This window comes from Meriones unguiculatus, chromosome 8 (assembly GCF_030254825.1).
Source record: "Meriones unguiculatus strain TT.TT164.6M chromosome 8, Bangor_MerUng_6.1, whole genome shotgun sequence".
Lineage (NCBI taxonomy): Eukaryota > Metazoa > Chordata > Mammalia > Rodentia > Muridae > Meriones > Meriones unguiculatus.
Genome location: NC_083356.1, coordinates 1,061,286 through 1,078,898, shown reverse-complemented (window position 1 = coordinate 1,078,898; position 17,613 = coordinate 1,061,286). Strand labels below are relative to the sequence as shown.

The 17,613-nt window shown below is 53.7% G+C and overlaps 3 protein-coding genes across 8 annotated transcripts in view; 1 reads left to right on the top strand and 2 right to left on the bottom strand.

The window, feature by feature from the left end:
* The first annotated feature begins 236 nt into the window (after positions 1-236).
* Tarbp2 (TARBP2 subunit of RISC loading complex) lies at positions 237-5,424 on the top strand. Of its 3 annotated transcripts, none has more exons than XM_021643546.2 (9): positions 237-554; positions 1,067-1,236; positions 2,446-2,548; positions 3,022-3,114; positions 3,555-3,627; positions 3,806-3,923; positions 4,201-4,328; positions 4,621-4,822; positions 4,951-5,424. In XM_021643546.2, exons 1-9 carry the CDS (start codon positions 502-504, stop codon positions 5,106-5,108), a joined length of 1,098 nt encoding a protein of 365 aa, XP_021499221.1. In that variant the 5' UTR covers positions 237-501; the 3' UTR covers positions 5,109-5,424. The 3 variants fall into 3 exon arrangements, with proteins under 3 accessions (XP_021499221.1, XP_060244508.1, XP_021499222.1); XM_060388525.1 differs by lacking the exon at positions 237-554 and adding an exon at positions 680-888; XM_021643547.2 differs by lacking the exons at positions 237-554; positions 2,446-2,548 and having other exon boundaries at positions 895-1,236.
* A 140-nt stretch (positions 5,425-5,564) lies between these two features.
* On the bottom strand, positions 5,565-9,323 carry Npff (neuropeptide FF-amide peptide precursor). 2 transcript variants are annotated; one of them, XM_021643548.2, is made up of 3 exons: positions 6,210-9,323; positions 5,851-6,014; positions 5,565-5,751 (listed from the first exon to the last, which is right to left on the bottom strand). In XM_021643548.2, exons 1-3 carry the CDS (start codon positions 6,315-6,317, stop codon positions 5,649-5,651), a joined length of 375 nt encoding a protein of 124 aa, XP_021499223.1. In that variant the 5' UTR covers positions 6,318-9,323; the 3' UTR covers positions 5,565-5,648. The 2 variants fall into 2 exon arrangements, with proteins under 2 accessions (XP_021499223.1, XP_021499225.1); XM_021643550.2 differs by having other exon boundaries at positions 5,851-5,972.
* Positions 9,324-9,451: 128 nt separating this feature from the next.
* The window catches only part of LOC110552303 (cyclic AMP-dependent transcription factor ATF-7), an 84,597-nt gene continuing 76,435 nt past the window's right edge, over positions 9,452-17,613 (bottom strand). For all 3 annotated transcript variants that reach the window (XM_021643497.2, XM_021643498.2, XM_060388494.1), the window contains exon 12: positions 9,452-15,015. In XM_021643497.2, the coding sequence (XP_021499172.1) occupies positions 14,798-15,015 (218 nt within the window). In that variant the 3' untranslated portion in view covers positions 9,452-14,797. The remainder of the gene's footprint in view (positions 15,016-17,613) is intronic.

The following is a 17,613-nucleotide window of genomic DNA, read 5'->3' as shown; positions in this document are numbered from 1 at the left end:
CCCGTCTCTCCGTCCCCGCCCTCGGAGCCCGCGACCAATGTGAGGCGCCCGCAGGAAGTCGCGCTCGGCCAATGGGCGCCCGCGGCCTGCCGGGAGGACGCAGGGCGCCTGGGGGCTGTAGTTCTCCCGGGGTGCGGCCGCCCCGCCCCGGCCGCCCTCCCGGCGAGGACGCACGCTCACGGCGTGGGCCCGGGCGGGGGCGGCGCGCGGCGAAGGAGGCGGGTGAGCCAGAAGCCGCGAGGCTTCCGCCGAGGCCCCGCTCCTCCCAGAGGGCGGCGCGACCGCCCGGGCCGGCCTCGCGGGGGGTTGTGGGGCGGGCAGCCCGGCGCCCGGAGACGACGCCGGGAGCCGGGTGGGCGGGGGACTGCAGATCCCGGCATGCCCCGCGGCGGGCCCTACCGGCCGCGACTCCGGGCTCGGCCCCGGCCCTAGCTCGTCGGCCGTGTGCTGGGGCGCGCGGCGGCTGCGGTCACGGTGGCGCCCGCGGGGACGGAGGAGGGAATGAGTGAAGAGGAGCAGGGCTCCGACACCACCACAGGCTGCGGGCTGCCCAGGTGAGCTGCCTCGCCGCGGTCCCTGCAGGCCGATGAGCGTGAGGCGGTGCGGCGGGGTAGTGGCGCGGCCCCAGCATGCACCTGGCCTGAGGGTTGTTCCCGGCAAGCACTGGGGCAGTGGGCAGAGGTTCCCGGCATGCACTGGGGCGGTGGTCACCGCCTCCAGGTCTGGTTTGGGATTGGCTTGATTCCCAGGCTGCACTGGAGCTGTGGGCTCTGTGCCCCGATGTTCAGTGTAGTTGGTGGGTACTGGATTCCCGAATTGCCTCGTGCCGGGGGAAATGCACATCCAACCAGCTCTACGTCACGGGATCCTGCGCCTTAACTGAAAACAGTACATTCTCCACTTGCTTTGGGACTTTGCTTTCCCTCCTGCACCTTAACTGTTAACCCAGTCAGTGGATGCTCCACTGCCTGGGACCTGGGACCTGGCCAGGTCTAATGTGGCAGTGCCTGGCCAGGTGGGTGCCGAAAGGAGAGGTTTGGTGATGTTGGTCTGTGCCCCTTCCCAGCATAGAGCAAATGCTGGCCGCCAACCCGGGCAAGACCCCGATCAGCCTTCTTCAGGAGTATGGGACCAGAATAGGAAAGACGCCGGTGTACGACCTTCTCAAGGCCGAGGGCCAAGCCCATCAGCCCAATTTCACCTTCCGGGTCACCGTTGGCGACACCAGCTGCACTGGTGAGGAAGGCTTGGGCAGCCTGGCTGGGGTGCGCATTCACAGGGCCCCTGGCTTAAGAGCGTGGGCTGGTTTTACAGTCCTCTCCTTTAAGGCTGGGGAGGGAGGGAGGGGTTTCAGAGGGGGGCAGGCCACCTTCTGGATTGGAACGGCCACGGAAGGCAGCCCTAAGCAACGCACTGGCCAAAACAGGCAATGTACAGGGCTCTGCTCGTTATCACCCCAGGGGAGAAGTAAATGAGATGCTGAACTCCTCTTGGGTATTTGGGAGAAGGGGACACTGCTGGCCCTCAGGTCTCACACCGAACAGGAGTAAGTTAGTATCAGAAGTTAAGCGGCTGGCTCATGTCACCATTGCCCATTTATTGAGGGAAAAGAAGGACGACAGACGGACACCCCCTCCACACATATGCATCACTTTGGCACTCAGAAGTCCTGTCTGGTTTGACGTAATTATGGGAGCTAATTGAAAGATAAGAGCTGTTCTAGGCCTGTTTCTGTTGCCTTGATGAAATTGCTTAACCAAAAGCAGCTTAGGGGAGGGAAGGGTTGATTGGTTTGCAGTTCCAGGATACACTCGTCATCAGGGGACGCTAAGGTAGAAAACACCCATAGCCAAGAGCAAAGAGCTCAGTGTCACTGCCTCTGACCAAGGAGCGCACTTCCCTGCCACAGAAGCAGTGTTCCAGCTGGTTGGCAGATTTACCTTTCTTCCTTTGTTTTTGTTTTTTGAGACAGGGTTTCTCGTGTAGCCTTGGCCGCCCTGGCTTTGTCACCAGGCTGGCCTTGAACTCACGGAGCTGTGCTTGCCTGCTGGGACTGAAGGCACATGCCCAGCGGCAGACTTGCCCCTTGCTAGGTTTCTCACGTAGTTCAGGACCACCGGCCTAGGGATGGGCCACAGTAGTTGGCTGGGCGTTTCTAATCACTTAGCAGTCAGACGGTCTCCGAAGACATGCCCACAGTCTCATCTGGGCAGTTCCTGAGTGAAGGCTCTCCTTTCAGATGGCCCTGGGTTGTGCCAAGTTGACAGTTAAAGCTAAGTAGGACAAAGGCCATCCCAACCATCAGCAGAACCTTCCCAGTTCTGGCGGGGGAGGTTGATCAGAGGGCTGCACGCTCCCTCTGGCCTTAAGGAGAATGGCTGTGGGGGCTGGTTTCTCTTCTGTCCTGCCAGTGACCTCCAGTATTGCCCACACCCCTTTTCTTAGGTCAGGGCCCCAGCAAGAAGGCAGCCAAGCACAAGGCAGCTGAGGTGGCCCTCAAACACCTCAAAGGGGGGAGCATGCTGGAACCAGCCTTGGAGGACAGCAGGTGAGGGAGGCACAGCCAGGGCACACTAGAAGCCTTGCTGAGAACCCAGGCTTCCACACTGCCTACTTCTCTCCCTGAGCCTGGTCTGGTGATTCGTCGCCACCCTCACCTGGCACCTTCCTGAGTTTCTTCCAAAGCTGAACAGGGTGTCCCTAGGGTACCCCAGAGTAATGGCCAGCCCTGCTCACAATGGCCTGGGGTAGGGCATGGGGGTGGAGGCTGAGGCTGAGAAGTTGGGCCCGGCATGCCCCGTCTTTCTAGCGGGATGGCTTTCCGTCTCCCACACTCAGCTTGGACCTTGTTGGGTAGGAAGAGAGGCCCCCAGCCCAACCTTGGTACTTGTGGGCCAGTGTGGGTCAGCAGAGGACCCCAGAAGGAGAGCTGTTGCTGAGGCTCAGAGTGTGCGTCGGGGAAGAGCTGGGGAGGACCTTACACTACATGGGTGTGTCCAAGGCCCCCTTCCCCTCGGGAAGTTCTTTTTCTCTCCTAGACTCCTCACTGCCTGAGGACGCTCCCGACGCTGCTGCAGAAGCTGCGGCTCCTGCTCCATCTGCCGAGCTGACCAGGTACCTTGGGCCCCCTGACATCCTGGCTCTTAGCCTCACAGCCCTTGGACCCAGGCAGGTCCGGATGTGGAAGCTAAGAGTCAGCTGTGGAATAATTGAAACATTTGCACTAGCTGGTTGGTAAGCGTGATACAGGAGGTGATTTAAGATGGTTATGTAGCTGTGTGAAGGGTGTTAGTTTGTTTAAACATCTTTCAGGCTCCACAGCACATCCCTTGTTTGAGCCCCAGAAGGTACTTCCGGGACTGGCTGTATGGCCCCTAAACCTGTAATTGGGAGACTGCGGACAGAATTCCACATCTTCCTCGGAGCCAGCAGGGCCTCCATTGAAGGGGGTTAGGGAGGGAGGAGCATGGAGATGGCGGTGGTTGGCGCTTGATCCATGAGCAGCTGAGGAGGAACCCTTTCCTCACACTGGCCTGGGCCTTTTTTCCCTTCAGGAGCCCCCCCATGGAGATGCAGCCCCCTGCCTCTCCTCCGCAGTCTGAGTGCAACCCTGTCGGTGCTCTGCAGGTGTGCCTAATCTTCTTTTCCGAGCGCTGTCTTCTGGGAACCAGGGCTGTGAGGCAGTGTGTGTGTACTTGCAGGGGGTGGTCATCTCACCCAACGGCTGAGGCTCCTGGGTAGAAGGCCACCGGGCTACCCAGCCTCTCCTCACTCAGCCCCGGGCTCCCTGTGCCTTCCTTTCAAGGAGCTGGTGGTGCAAAAAGGTTGGCGCTTGCCAGAGTACATGGTGACCCAGGAGTCCGGGCCTGCTCACCGAAAAGAGTTCACCATGACCTGCCGGGTGGAGCGTTTCGTGGAGATTGGTAATTGGGAAAAGGGAGCTCACTTGCCTCTCTCTGCCACACTCTAAACCTGAGCACAAGGTGATCTTTGCCTGACTGTGTTCGATCCCAGCTTTCTTTCTTTCTCCTGCCCATCTTTCCCCCTCTTCTCTGGCCTGCTAATCCTCAGTAGAGAAGAACTGGCCTTCAGCTCCTGAGTGGTACCCCACTCGCAGACCTTCAGTCTGAGTTTAACCTGGAGGCAGAGCACTGGCCTGTTAGGAATCCCCACGTCCAGCAGTCCCTTCCCTACACTCAGGCAGCGGCACTTCCAAAAAGCTGGCGAAGCGCAATGCAGCAGCCAAAATGCTGCTCCGAGTGCACACGGTGCCTCTTGACGCGCGGGATGGCATCGATGCAGAGCCCGAGGACGACCATTTCTCCATTGTGAGTGGCAGGTGTGGGCGTGCCCTGTGCTTCCCTGCAGGACACGGTGGGGAACTGGGTTGGGTCTGGACCTGCTTCTCTTCCAGTTTTCCTGCCAAACCCCAGGGCCCAGGAGTCTCCTTAGCCTGTATGTGGGCCCACTGGTGAAAGCCCGCTTAAGGCAAAGCCTCTGGAGGCAGCTTTTACTGGGATAAGGAAGGCCCCCTGGCCAGCAGGTCAGGGTCCAGAAGTTAACACGCCCGATGCATGGGTCTCCCGCTCCTAAGCTGCTTTCTTGCTCTCCTCTCATTAGGGTGTCAGCTCCCGCCTGGATGGACTTCGGAACCGGGGGCCAGGCTGCACCTGGGATTCCCTGCGCAACTCTATGGGAGAAAAGATCCTGTCCCTTCGCAGTTGCTCCATTGGCTCTCTAGGGGCTCTGGGCTCTGCTTGCTGCAGCGTTCTCAGTGAGCTGTCTGAGGAGCAGGCTTTCCACGTCAGCTACCTGGATATTGGTATGGCCGGCTCGGGGACTGGGGGTGGAGGGGGCTGGACCAGAGCAGCATGACGGAGTCGGGAGACGGGGGGTGCACACCGTGTGCGCCCCCCCCCCCACTGCGCCCTCCTCTACCTTGGTCTCCAGAGGAGCTGAGCCTGAGCGGGCTGTGCCAGTGCCTGGTGGAGCTGTCCACCCAGCCCGCCACCGTGTGCCACGGCTCTGCAGTTACCAGGGAGGCAGCCCGAGGCGAGGCCGCTCGCCGTGCCCTCCAGTACCTCAGGATCATGGCGGGTAGCAAGTAGCTCCCTGACTGCAGTGTTGTACATGCGCCCTTCTGCCCCTGGGCCTGTGCACTGACCTGGCTCTGGAGCCCTCCAGAGGGGCCGTCTCTACTGTTGACACCGCCTGACTGCTTGGAGACTGAGGAAGGCGCAGGCAAGCCAGGAGCCACAGGGCCCGGCCAGCGCAGGGTTTGACCTGTCTGTGGATGACGAATGGAAAGAGGTTGGAATTCTATCGGAGTACAGAATAAATGCTGCTCTCTGGCTTCCCAAACCGTGCTGTCTCTGGTCTGGGTCATGAGATTGTCCAGAATAAATGCAGTGTATTTGTTCTTCCTCCGAGTTCCCTGTTCTTTTCGCATTAGGCAGGAAGCTGGGTGCAGTAGCCTTATGGAGCTTTCAGCAGAGTGCTTGGAGTTAGAGTGGAGGGGAAGGCGCCATAGCTACTGCCCTTGGGCTCCCATCCATACGCGTGGACTCAGAAGCCAGGCTATTTTATTTGGGGTGTACAAGGCACACAGGGTGGCGATTTTGCATGCAGACATATTAGAGGGGATGATGTTACTTCTTTCCAAAGCGCTGCGGGGCTGCCAGGCTCCAGAACTCCGCAGCCTGAGGATTTAGCTGCTCCTTACTCCAGGGGCCCCACGCACTTCTGCCAAACCTTAGGAGACAGGCACCCCTAGCTGGAGCCCTCTCGCTCAGCGTCCCTCACGTCTCCCTCTGCCCTCCGCCCTCCCAGTCTCTGCCTGTTGAAACTCACCTCTGGGGCTGAAACAGGAAGACTGGGCTCCTACCAGGTCTCCCCGTGGCCTGGAGCAGAAAACGCAAGAGGGACCTGCGGGTCTGGGCATCTTGTGGTGGGTGGGGTCCCTTTTCTTCTTCCTGTGATGAGAGGTGGTGGGGAGGGAAACCAGCAGTGTCTTCCTGGACAGTGAAGACACAGGGGAAAGAATGGCTTCTAGGGGCAGCTTTCATGGGCTGAGAAGTCATTTCCCTCCCTTAGAATCCAGACCTCATGAAGACCTTAGCAGCCTGGGAATACCAAACCCTGCATAGTAAGTTTCAGCTGAGGGGGGGGGAATGCTGGGTGGGTGGGTAAGGCAGAGGGTGCTCACTCACTGAAATGGCCTGGGCTCCACCCCGGCTCCCCAGCTCTTCAGTGTGGCCCCAGTCCAGCAGCAGCAGCAGCAGCAGCAGCAGCAGCACAGCAGCCCGCTTGGAATCCATGCTGCCTTCTGCTCTCCGCTAGTTTACCGTCCTCATACTTGCTGTCCCTGCACCCTCTCAGCAGCAGCCTAGAGGGAAATCTAGACAGGCAATGGAAATGCATGGCTCCATTAAGAGCCACCTGGGCTCCCATGCCCCCCGGAGACTTTCCGCTCTCAGCTTCCTACCCCCAGCCTAAGCCTGGAGTTATAGACTTTATTAGATGCATAAATCCTGTCTCCAGAGCTCAGGAAGCATCATTAATTGCAGACAGTTTGTCAGAGCTAGGCCCCGGGGGAGGCTTCTAAGAACCCCCAATCCTTCAACAGGTTGGAGAGTGTCAGTTGCTCACCCCTGGCTCTTGATGTCCTCAATGGGAAGGAACTAGGATTAAGAGTGGGCTAGGGTGACCCAGCTTGGTCCCCACCCCTGCCTGGGACCACAGCCCATTCCTTTCCTCACTTTGTAAATGTTGTGGACTGGCCCACCTTTGCCTGAACTGGGGAACAGGCCTCCACAGCGGAAACTCTGCTGCCACCTTGTGGCCAAGGCTCTTCACTGCCCGGTCCAACCATTTGCCTTTTCCAGCCTCACACCTAGGCTGATTGACTTAAGGGCAGAGTCCTTTTGGGGGCGGTGGGGCATCACGCTATTCCAGTTCCCTCTGGTCAAGCACAGTCTGCCTGGCTCTGGTTCTAAGGTGCTACTGGAGCTGGCAGCGAGGGTCCTGCTTTAGGGGAGACCGTCACTCAAAGTCAGGGAAAAAGCTGTCCCTCCCATCACTGCAGTGCAGGTGCTAGTGGGCCACGCGTGTCTCCAGCCTAACCTGAAGGACCACATCAAGGTCCTACCCCAGCCATGAGCAAAGCAAGCTGTCCTCACTCTCAGCCCGACTTCCTCAGTTACATTCAGGAACAATAAAATTAACTGCTCCCCAGGAGGAACGGAAAGCACAGAGCTGGCGTTTTCCAAATGTCAGGAATAAAACGCGATTACCTTTGCCTTCTTCCCACCCCAGTCCTGGGGAACTTACCCCTTCTTTGCACACATTCTCCTGATGCTGAGTGGGCCTTAGCCATCGGAGGTCTTAGCTTGCACTGAACGTCTCAGAACGTCTCATTCCGTATTAAAAGCCTCTCACATATTTGAAGACTTCATTCATCCATATCTCTTGTTCAACGGGAAAGTTCTTTACTGGAACCAACTTACAAGAGATGTCTTCAGATTTATTTATTTACCGGTATCTGTCCGTCCGTCCGTCCATCCCGTTCTGGGATTAAATCCAAATCCAGGGCCTTGTGTGCTAGGCAAGTGCAGGCAACTGCTCTATGGCAGTGGTCCCTTACTTCTAGACTGGGTTTCTATCTGGGTGTTCTAGACACAGTGCTTCCAGGCTTGGATGAACCTTGTAGGCTTTGTCTCATGAATTTCCCACCTGTGTTTCTATGTTTAAGATGGGGTCTCGGTACTCAGCCTGGGCTGGCCTAGAACTTACTATGTACACCAGGCTACCCCTGCCTCCCAAGTACTGGGATTAAGGCATGTGCCACTATGCCCAGCTTGTCTGTGGTTTTCTATGACTGGACCCAGTGCTCTGGCCTCTGTTTTCAGTCATCCCCCCACCCCCCGGTGCTGGAATTAAAGACAAGCACAGACATGTACTACCATACCTGGCAGGAATTCAGATTTTTAATCTTTGCTCTCATAATTCACTCTGTGACTTCTGTAAATTTCAGGGGCAGAGGAAGGCAAGTCTCTAAGTTCTAGGCCAGTCTGGTCTACAGAGTTGAGTTACAGGACAGCCAGGGCTACAGAGGAACCCTGACTCCAACTAACCAACCAACCAGCTGGGCACAGTGGTGCCCGCCTGTAATCCCAACGCTTTGGGAGGCGGAGGCAGGTGGACCTCTGTGAGTTCGAAGGCCAATCTGGTCCAGGACAGCCAAGGCTACACAGAGAAACCCTGTCTAAAAACCGCTCCCTCCCCACCCCACAAAAACCCAAATACATATAGGGTTTTACTTTGTAGCTCTGGCCTTGAACTCAGTATGTAGAGCAGAATGGCCTATGACCTTTTTCAAAGATCTATTTGTTTTTTGAGCCAGGGTTTCTTTGTATAGCCTTGACTGAGATTAAAGGTGTGTGACGCCACCACCTGACTGGAAAAATGTATTTTCCTTTCTGATGGTATGTCTGCACACACGTACGCAATTGTAGGTTCCTGGGGGGCAGTCTAGAATACAATCCCCTGGAGTTCGAGTTCCAGTCAGCTGTGAGCTGCCTGACTGGGAATTGAACCAGAGTCCTCTAGAAGAACAGTAAGTGCTTGTAGCCACTGAGCCATCTCTCCAGTTCCTCTCCCAGACCTCTTAGTCTTAGCTTTTAGTAATGCTCTTTCTTTCTTGGACCCCCTAACATGCTCCTTTTTTTTTTTTTTTTTTTTTCATTTATTCATTTACCTGGGGGAGGGAGCTGAGACATACTCTCCACAGAGCGTATTCGGAGGTCAGTTTTCTCCTACCACATGGGGCCAGAGATTACACTTGGGTCTTTGGTCTTGGCGGTAAGTACCTGTACTGCTGAGCCATCCTGGAAGCCGCACACAGCGAGGGCCAACGCCAGTGTTTCCATTTCCTAAGGAGGCCCTGAGCCCCTCACAGACACCAACCTGGTCGGTCTGTTCTACCAGGAAACCTTAAAGGTACCTGCTCTGTCTTTTGTCTTCAGTCTGCCTGGCTGTTCCTTCTTTCTGTGGTAAATACAGACACAAGAAGGCTCAATGGCTCACCTGTCCTCCTTCCTCACCCTATGAGCACTGCCTGTTCTGTGAGCTTTTATCTGCTTCTAAACAAAATCTGTGTCCAATTTCCAGGCTTTTTCCTTTAATTATGGATCTGTATGTTGGATAGGGCAGTGAGCAACGGGGAGAAGAGGTTGTGCAGGTGAGTGCAGTGCCTGTGGAGGCCAGAAGAGGGCATCAGATCCCTTGGAGCTGGAGTTACAGGTGGCTCCTCTGCAAGAGCAGCTTGTGCTACCCACTGAGCCGTCTCTCCAGCACTTCCCCCTCCTCCCTACAGTAAGCTTGACTTTGTCTCTGGGTATCAGTGGCCAGGGCCCCACGGGTCTGAGTAGGGAAGCACCAAACATACCAGTGATCCTCTTGATAGTTTAATGTCATATTTGCAGCATAAATAAGGCACAGTATATGTCAGGGCAAAGGACGGAGGGAGAAGGCAAGGCTGGGCCATAACTGCTAAATAGCACGGGGGAAGGAAGAAGGGACGGTTAGGGGAGAAGAGCTAAAAGCCCCTGCCTCGGCCCCGCCCCAGGAGATTGTGAGAGCCTGCTCACAGGGGTCATGCTGAATTGGGGGGAGGGAAAGGAGAGAAGACAGTTTTGTAACAAAACAGCCTATATCACTGTGTCCTCCCACCTGCCAGGGTCTACCACTGGAGCCTGGGGGCCCCAGACTGCGTTGAGCTCCTTGAGGATGGAGAGGTATTGCTACATGTCAAAAATCTATAGGCAAACAGAGATATATTCATAGATACACATGGCTTTCTTCTCAACAGATACTCTATCAGGACATGGCCAGCTCCACTGTGGGAGTGGAGGCTGATCTCCCTGCCTGCAAGAGATGTATGTGTGCACAGGGAGGAACCAGACAACTGGGTTCCTGCCGACTCTGTTGTCACTGCATAGCTCTGACTGGCTTCCAGCTCCCTATGTACAACAGGCTGGTCTCGGATGCAAGAAGAACCGCCTGCCTCTGCCTCCCAGTGCTGGGATCACAGGGGTGCGACACCACTCCTGGCCTTCTTGCTGGTTCTTAATGTCACCAAGAATGCAGACCCAGTGGCCTGCACGGAAATATGGTTAAGTCCTGCCCAGACCAATGCAGGAAAAAGTTTCAGAGCTGAGACTTAGAAGATGAACCTGGAATTTGAGATGAGTGACGTGGTAGTGACTGTTTTAGTGGAAGTTGGGGAAGAACTGGGGCAAATAAAAAAAAGCGAATTCTAAGTAATCCTTGTCATCTCAGAGCTAGGATGCTCCCAGCCAGTCCCCCAGGGACTGTCCTGCGTGAGTGTGCCAGCAGCACAGCCTGCTTGTTAAAGCTCACCCTCAGAGTGTCCAACCCAGGAGGCTGGGATGGCCAAGCGTGTGCATTTCGAGCAATCTCCAGGTGGTGGCGCTGCTGATGCTGCTCTGGGGACATGTGCTAAGAACCACTGCTCCAAGGTAAAGTCAATGGACTAGTGCTCACAGCCACTTGAGGGCCAGCATTTCACTCCCCAGCGCCCGGGTTAGAGCCTGCCGGCTCCAGATTAGGAGACAAAACAGCCAGTAGCTGAGCTAGAAACGTGCATCAACCAGAGATAAGCTGCCTTACCCTGCCCTCCCCCACCAGCCTCTGCTCATCCTGCGGTAGGATTTACCTCAAAGTGACAGTGCAGAAGGTGGGAATGTGGGCCAACAAGTGCCGTGCTCAGCCCTGAGGGTCAGCACTGGCTGAGGAGGGGGATGTGGGCACGCACACGCGCATGCACAGGCAGAACCGAGTTTGCAAGAAGAAGGTGTAGTGGGACTGTAGAAGGTAGGTCTAGAAGGACTGAGGACCCTTACTGCCCTTCCACCACACCTCCCACCCTGGCAGACTCGTCTAGAGAAAACAGCACAGGAGCAAAGAAGGGCATGTGCGACACAGCCAGAGGACAGGTGTGACTATGATTGTTTTAGAGAAATGTGCACTTCTGTGGCTACACTAGACAATATTCATGGAAATGTGATCTGAGAATGGGAAGACAGTATGGAACGGACAAACTGGGGAGAGCAATTTCCGGGGCTTAGCACCTTTACAGGCCCTCTCGGAAGCCAGAGGAAGAGGTTTTGCGTCTTTTGGTGTTGGGCTGCAGGTTACAGTGAAGCACCCCCTCTCTCAGGTGCTGGAGGGCAGGTCCCTGGGAGGCCGGAGAGGCTAGGTCAAGAAAGGGGCCAAGAGCCACAGACCCGGAGAGGGAAGGCTCACCAGCACAGCTCCCCTTAGCGTGTGCTCTGGGGTTCACAGCCGTGGGCAGGCCTGGAGAAAGGAGGCAGGCAGATTCGGGGTTCAACCAACAGGAAAGGAGCAGAGGAGCTGCGTGTCCTTTCCAGTTCTCCCTGGGTGTGGGAGGCTTCTGAGTCTGTGGCTCTGAGCACTGTGTCATAAGGAGTGGGTGGCAAGGGCACAGACCAGGCCTCACCCGCTCAGAATGCCCTAAAACATCACACTCTCAGCTCTGAAGAAGGGCTCAGTGAACCGTGGAAAACAGAACAGCTGGGAAAAGAGTTAAAACTGGAGGGCACATCCGTCCCAACAGACGCATAAAACACCACAGAGAAACACAAAAGAGTGTGAGAAAACAACCCACCAGGACACACGCAAACCTCTCCTTCATGGAAACCAAAAGTACTGTGAGGTCTGGGAAAGAATTCAGCCTCATTTTAAAAAAAGGATAATGATCGTACAGAAGTCTCAAATGCACAAGTGAACTAAGGAGCCTCAAAAGCGAACAAAACAGTGGGTAAGTTGGAGGAAAAAGCCAGAAATCTGCAGGGAACTTCTAGTGAGGGCATTCAAACATGGAAAAGGAACCAAACAGAAATGAACATGAAAGAAACAATCTAGTGAAAAACCTCACCAGGAAGCATCCCCAAGAGATAGAATCATGCAGTTTTGGGATGGAGGACGAAGTCAGGACAGTAATATACATACATACATATACATACATGTATGTATGTATATTAAAGAATATGACCAGTATTTCAAAGACATTTGGGATATACTCAAAAGACCAGACAAACTTCAGAACCCATGGGGCAGAAGAAGGACCTGAGATAAATTCAAAAGGAATTAGTCAAATTGTTTAATGAAATTATACCACAAAATTTCTCAAATCTAGAGACAGAAATTGATATCCAAATACAAGAAGCATTTAGAACCCCAAATAGTCATGACCAGAGACCCCTCCAAGAAGGGTTTGCTGACACGTGCCAGCCCTGACCACAGAGAAGCTTCGGCGTGGCGGCTGCTCTGCTCTCTTACAGGGAAACTGAGAACCCACTCCTGGGGCATCTGCGGTTGTCCTGCCCCTTCCTCATCTCAGTGCTGCTCTCTGCTGTGCTTCTGGTGGGGCCTGCAGCACTCAGGCCCCCAAGCCTAACTTCCTGCTGTGGAAACAAAGACTCAAGAGAAGCAGACATGAGGGTAAAAAAAGTGAAAAAGACCTTCCACATATACTAGACATGCGACACAGAACAGAATGGTAGAGTACATAGGAAGTGACTCAAAACACTTGACTGGTGGGGAAGAAAAATAGCCAAGGGTCTATGAAGGCTCCTCAGGAGCCATAAACTCATGCTTTAGTACTAGTGGGAAGTCAAGACAATTACAAAAAGAGGAAGGGGACGAGGGGGAAGAACAAAATTTATGAACTAGAAAAAAAAATCCCAGAAAGCAGCCATCTAAGTCTGTGGCTCAAACTATGGCTGTGCATTTCTGAAGCCAAGAGAAACCCTGGAGATGGTAACCTGCCCCTGACCATCTGCTGTGACATTTGCCAGTCTTGTCATGTCGGGGGCTGCTCCCGCCGAGCCCCCGTGTGGTGGACCACAGAACCATCTCCTGGCTCTTGCTGGGTATGGCTTACTCAGCACTGACTCTACAGAGCAGGAGGAAGTTTACAGAAAACGGGGCAGAGGATGCTGCTGGATGGCCTCACTCGTCTACACACTGAGCAGTCAGTCATATAAGGTACGACATCTGCTCATTCCTCTATGACAGTGAATTTCAGAAGACAAAATAAAAAAGAAAGCAGTTATTCTGTACACTTAAGATGGAGACAGAGAAGGGGACTCTTGACTAGAGCAGATGGTAGGAAGGTGGCTCTGGGACAACAGGGAAGATTCTCTATTCAAGAGCTATTAAAGCTGACCTATCTATCCACAGGCCTCTAGCTCTGGACGAGCCTACATACCTCAGAGCCAAGGAAAGAGGAGGAAGGGGTGTATGTGTTTCTCTCCCTGTAACCCATCAAATAAGAGCAGCCATGAGCCACAGTCGGCAATCTCACAGACAGGCCATATCCTGAGTACTCTGTGGAGATTATACGCTTTCCTCTCCTCTCTCCACTGTCTTATACTCAAAAGTCACGTATGACCTCGACCGCGATGCTTCAGAGCCCTGGACAAGCACTATGTTTGCGGGGCTGAGAATTAAAACAAGTTCAAAGAAATTTCAGGACTAGAGACACCTAGTGGCTAAGCTAGGAACCTGGTGAGAAAGAGAGGAGGGAGTAGGGTGAGGGACACCAGTGGGTACCAGATGTACACCTCAGACAAGAAGGGAGGCTGGGAGCTGCAGGACAAACAGAATGAAACAGCTCCAGTTTGACAACCATAGGAGGGCTGAGCTGAAGAAGTTACTTAGGAAAAGGCAGTGATGTGGAACAGGGGAGGCAGAAGCACAGAGATGGCCAAGGACGACAGTCTCTAGACTGGCCAGTGAACTCTTGTAAAACATAAAGGCTCCGTTAACCCAGTCACCTGGTGGGACGAGTTTTAAACTCACCGTCCCTGTCTGCCCTGGTGCGCAAACTGGAGGGGAGGGAAGGAGAGAGGGAGCCCAGCTAGATCCTGGGCTCTCTCCGCTTTCACTGCCACTAACAATAAGGCCACAGATGAGGTTCCCAGGGCCTAGTGGGGAGGTAGGAAAGGCCCCACCACTAGACTTAGGAAAGTCAAGAGACAAAATGAGGTACCCAATAGATTTGGAAATGAAAAATGATTCAAACTCTCAGAGTTTTGCTTTTTTTTGTTTGTGTTTGTTTTGGTAGCAGATAGGAGTAAGGAATAAAGCACACGGATGGGGTGGGAAATACTGCTACTTCATACAGCAAATGCATTACATTCTCAGTAAGTGAATGTTTTCATTGCTGGTTAGGAAGAGGGAAAGAGATAAATAAGCCGCTGTGGGAAGACAAAGTCCTGAGTGCATGGGGTGGCTGGGGACGGGACAGCAAGTAACGCGCCATCAAATCTAGTCTCCCTCTATCTGGCAGGAAGTGGCATGCTAGCAAGAAATAAGAAGGTAACAGCCACAGCTCAATGGGAGGAGAGGACACTGAGCAACCCCAAACCTACAAGTGCAAGGCTTAGTGTTAAGAGACAGGCACACATGCATCAGGGCTAGGGACGATTGATCGGACCATGTGGAAAGGCCTTTGGCTGTAGGTATATAAAACCCCACCCTGCAGGATGATCTAGATGGCTTTGGGGCCAGAGCCCCTAGTACAGGTGTCAAGCGTACACGATCACCTGGCTAAGGAGAAAAGCCCCACGTCTGTCCGTACTCACAACACACAATCTCCTCCTCCCCCACATGCCAGTTGCAAGGCAGACGGGAGGCTCTCGTGGCTCAGGCGGGCGAGCTCTGGCTGGGGACCTCTCTGTCACGGGAGGCATCATCTGCCCGCAGACTGTGACTGTGGGGTCATGATCACATGTGACTGTATGGGCATGCTCAGTTCTGTCCTTTGGCTGGCCATCTGAGTGAGGACCGAGGTGGCCACAGCTTCAGCTGCAGATCGGACACTGAGGCCATTGCTAGGGGCAGTTGCCGAACTGTGCTGAATCACTGGGGCCGGAGAACCGGTGGGCTCTGAGCTTTCCTTGGGACTTTCTGCCAGGAAGGAGGGCAAAGAGCAGAGAGCAAGTGGTTAGAAAACAGTACAGAGGAACAGAAAGGATTCTCTTTTGTCATAATCACAAAGAATACAAAGGAACATGAATCTTATCTTTCTTTTTGGAGAAAACTCCAGAATCCTGACCTCGAGTCATGAATTCATTCTTTCTTTCCTTTACATTTTTGGTTTTTTTTGAGACAGGGTTTCTCTGTGTAACCTTGGCTGTCCTGGACTCCCTTCGTAGACCAGGCAGGTTTCAAACTCAGAGCTCCGCCTGCCTCTGCCTCCTGAGTGCTGGGATTACAGGCGTGCCCACCACTGTGAGGCTTCTCTTCCATGGCTTAAAAACAACCCTACATTTATTTTGTGTGTATACAAGTATATATGTATGTATGGACATACATGTATGGACACTTGCCAAAGGATGCATGTGGAGATTAGTCAGCAACTTGCAGCATCTGTTCTCTCTCCACCATGTGGCTCCGTGCAATCCAACTCCGGTCATCAGGCTAAGCATCAAGTAGCTTTACCTGCTGAGCCAGCCCACCACTCTCAAAAGCAAATTGAAATACATTCCTTAACCTGCTCTTGTTAACTCTGAAAGGGATGAAATCATCCATTTAAGAAGCGTGGAGCGGCACTGTGTGCCAGACCATTAGGAGCCAAGTCACGGCCAGAGGATGTGACAGGCTGATACCCGTCAACATGCGAAAGGGCAGGGAGGGGTGCAGAGCCCTTTCAAATAGCCACACACTGACACTGGGAAGAGGGTTACAGGCTACAGCAGCTACCTAAACCGACAGTGACGATGGTGAGAGAGTACGGGCTACAGCAGCTACCTAAACCTACAGTGACGATGGTGAGAGAGTTACAGGCTACAGCAGCTACCTAAACCGACAGTGACGATGGTGAGAGAGTACGGGCTACACCAACCTACCTAAACCTACAGTGACGATGGTGAGAGAGTTACAGGCTACACCAACCTACCTAAACTGACACTGACGATGGTAAGAGAGTTACGGGCTACACCAACCTACCTAAACCTACAGTGATGCTGGTAAGAGAGTTACGGGCTACTGCGGCCTACCTAAACCTACAGTGATGCTGGTAAGAGAGTTACAGGCTACACCAACCTACCTAAACCTACAGTGACGATGGTAAGAGAGTTACAGGCTACAGCAGCTACCTAAACCGACAGTGAGCCCCATACGGAGGGAGTGCCAAGTGGTGAGGGAGTTCTACTAAAGCTACAGCTGTTCCAACAGAGTCGCATGAAACCACTTCCAGGGAGTGGGTTGTTCTGTTTTGGGTGATGGTGTCTCATGTAGCCCAAGCTGTCCTCAAACTCTCCATCTTGCTACTGCCTCCCAAGAACTCTAATTACAGTTACGTATCACCATGTCTGCGTTTGGTGTGTCTTTGAATGCTTGATGAATGCCTGAGTCATCTTTCAACTGGATTCAAATACTGCTGCCTCAGTAAATACTTCCCTGTTAGCCCCAGGAATCTGTCTTGTCCTCTGTGCTTTCAGGGCACACATTCATTTACTCATCAACACTTCCTCAGCCTCACTCCCTTGTGAGGGCACTGCGGCATAAAGCAGAGGCCCCCAGACCAGGGTCCCTGACTGGCTATCTACCCTTTCCTCACTCACAGGTTCACAGTAGGCCAATGAGTCTGAGAGGCAGCACAGTGTCTTGTCTTGTGCAAGTGTCTGTATAAGGTGGATGTCACCAAGTGGTAACTAAATAATTGCTGTAAGAAGTGGTTCTCGGGTAACTACCAGCCAGGGTTAGTGTGCAGGCCGAGTAGAGACCTGACTGACTGCACACTGAGGCGCACGTGTCCTTATCCTTTTCAGCTCACGAGGAGGATCTGAAGTCTCCAGTGGAGCATCAGCTCCTCTGTGTGGCACGTATGCTTTGCACCCTCCACTGGGCTGCACAGCTCGAATACTGCTTTTACCAAGAGTGTGGGAAACGCTCCTCACATTTCTCTGTCTCATTCCAATAACACTGTCCCCACACACCCACACAGCCTCTTCCACGGTCTGTGTTTGAGGCAGGTCTCATCACACATCCCTGGGTGGCCTGGAACTCACGAATGAACTTGCAGTAGTCCATCCTCTTCTGTCTCCTGAGTGTACGCTTCTAATGCCAGCACTCTGGAGGCAGAGCAGAGGCAGGCAGATCTGTGAGTTCAAGGCCAGCCTATGTGGAAAGTTCCAGGACAGCCAGGGCTACATGTTCATTCATGAACCATGCGTATGCTTGGTGCTGAGGCAGCCAGAAGAGGACACTGGGCAGTTATAGGCAGCTGCCACAGGAGTGCTGGAAACAGAACACAGGCCCTCTGCAAGAGCAGTTCCTTTGCGCACTGAGCAATCTCTCTAGGCCCCTATACTATTTTTTGTTTTTACACTTACTATAAACCACATCTTTCATTTATTTCTTTTACTTGTCTTACCTACTGAAGTACAAGCTCTTCCCCTAACCTGCCTGGTTCCTGTTATATCAGCGTGTGCCTGGCATACAGCAGGAACTCAGTACCCACTGAACAAATCAAGATACCCCGAAGTACACATTAAAATTTAA

Bases quoted from the DNA above. Each gene is read 5' to 3' on its own strand.
- Tarbp2 (XM_021643546.2), top strand. From the start codon at position 502: ATGAGTGAAGAGGAGCAGGGCTCCGACACCACCACAGGCTGCGGGCTG. The intron at 4,329-4,620 runs GTGAGTGGCAGG...TCCTCTCATTAG, and splicing joins AGGACGACCATTTCTCCATT to GGTGTCAGCTCCCGCCTGGA. The intron at 4,823-4,950 runs GTATGGCCGGCT...CTTGGTCTCCAG, and splicing joins CGTCAGCTACCTGGATATTG to AGGAGCTGAGCCTGAGCGGG.
- Npff (XM_021643548.2), bottom strand. From the start codon at position 6,317: ATGGATTCCAAGCGGGCTGCTGTGCTGCTGCTGCTGCTGCTGCTGCTG. The intron at 6,015-6,209 runs GTGAGTGAGCAC...TTCACTGTCCAG, and splicing joins GTGGAGCCCAGGCCATTTCA to GAAGACACTGCTGGTTTCCC. The intron at 5,752-5,850 runs GTGAGTTTCAAC...CTGTCTCCTAAG, and splicing joins TTCCTGTTTCAGCCCCAGAG to GTTTGGCAGAAGTGCGTGGG.